Source organism: Falco peregrinus, chromosome 3 (assembly GCF_023634155.1).
Source record: "Falco peregrinus isolate bFalPer1 chromosome 3, bFalPer1.pri, whole genome shotgun sequence".
Taxonomy (NCBI): domain Eukaryota; kingdom Metazoa; phylum Chordata; class Aves; order Falconiformes; family Falconidae; genus Falco; species Falco peregrinus.
Window position 1 is genome coordinate 112,096,015 of NC_073723.1, and position 1,202 is coordinate 112,097,216.

The 1,202-nt window shown below is 55.7% G+C and overlaps 1 protein-coding gene across 6 annotated transcripts in view; it reads right to left on the reverse strand.

Annotated features, from left to right (window-relative positions):
- Nucleotides 1–313: 313 nt before the first annotated feature.
- PRDM2 (PR/SET domain 2) overlaps nucleotides 314–1,202 on the reverse strand; it is a 68,963-nt gene continuing 68,074 nt past the window's right edge. For 5 of the 6 annotated variants that reach the window (XM_055798717.1, XM_055798720.1, XM_055798722.1 and 2 more), the window contains one exon: nucleotides 314–452. In XM_055798717.1, coding sequence (XP_055654692.1) covers nucleotides 344–452 — 109 coding nt within the window. In that variant the 3' untranslated portion in view covers nucleotides 314–343. The remainder of the gene's footprint in view (nucleotides 453–1,202) is intronic. The other variant, XM_055798718.1, reaches the window with a different exon arrangement.

The window sequence follows — 1,202 nt, forward strand, 5'->3', positions numbered from 1 at the left end:
AGCAACACCTCAGGTCTTGAAAGCTCATAAACGAAAGGAAACTCCTCTCACCTTCCAGGGGGGCTGAAGAGCTGACTGCCCTGCGAGAGCCTTTTGATGGGATCTAAGCACACATCGCTGGAGAAGTCCTTGTCCCCTTGTGGGCCGACCCCACCGAGGGGCCCCACTCCTGCCAGCGTTCTCCCCCTTCCCTGGTGACACGAGCAGTGCCACCGCGCTGTCTGAGGCTCGGGGAGCATCGCGGAGCCCCCTGCCCACGGCACACGCCGCAGGTACCCCCCGCACCCCGCGCACCCCCTGCCCGTGCTGCAGTACCTGCCCCCGCTGGCCACGCAGGGGGGGTCTATTCCTTGAAGAGGTGGGATGCGGTGCAGCTGGATTTCTTGCATTGCCGGGTGCTGGTGTTAGGCGAGGAAGAGGAGGGACATCTAGAGGCCATGCGGAGCCTGTAACTGTACAAAGAGGCAGAAGAAACTCACACACATGCATTAGGGTATGGGGGGGGGGGGGGGGGGGGGGGGGGAAGCAGAGACATGCTTTAGGGCCCCATAGGGGCTTTAGTAAGCTATGAGGGAAAAAACCCTACCCTCCACCCTCACCGCAAGTACCGAGAGCCACTGCGGAAGGTGAGAGGGCTTCTCGCCTTGTCCTGAACTGACAGTTTATTTAAGTACGAAACATCATCTGGAAGCAGCATCCACTCTCCCACCCAGTGTCCCAGACCCTCTAACTGGGACCGACAGACAAATCCACCGTTATGTAAAGAACAGCTAAAAGCATCGCGGTCTGTTTCCTCAAGACAGTCCATATCAGATTTTAAAATAGATATATATGGAAAAGGAAATTTACTTTACAGAAGCCTAACACGACACCTGGCCGTTTTTCCCGATGTCAAAGCCTGCTGCACGCTATTGCCACTCATGGTGCGGGCAGACCAGACTGTGACAGGTACAGGTGGCTGCAGGTACCGCCGCTGCGGTGCCTCTGCTGTAGGTGATATGTAATGCCACTCCAAATTTTACAATACCGCCGAGAATCCCAAAGCAAAAGTGAAAATCAGGGATTTTAACTGGCAGTAGGACACTTCTGCGGGCCGTGATTTCAAGCCTGAAAGCACGAGTCAGCGCAAGGGAAGGTGAAAGGCTGACGCTCTACTCTAAACACCCACCCCAGTCCAAACACACACCACCCAATGTAACCTT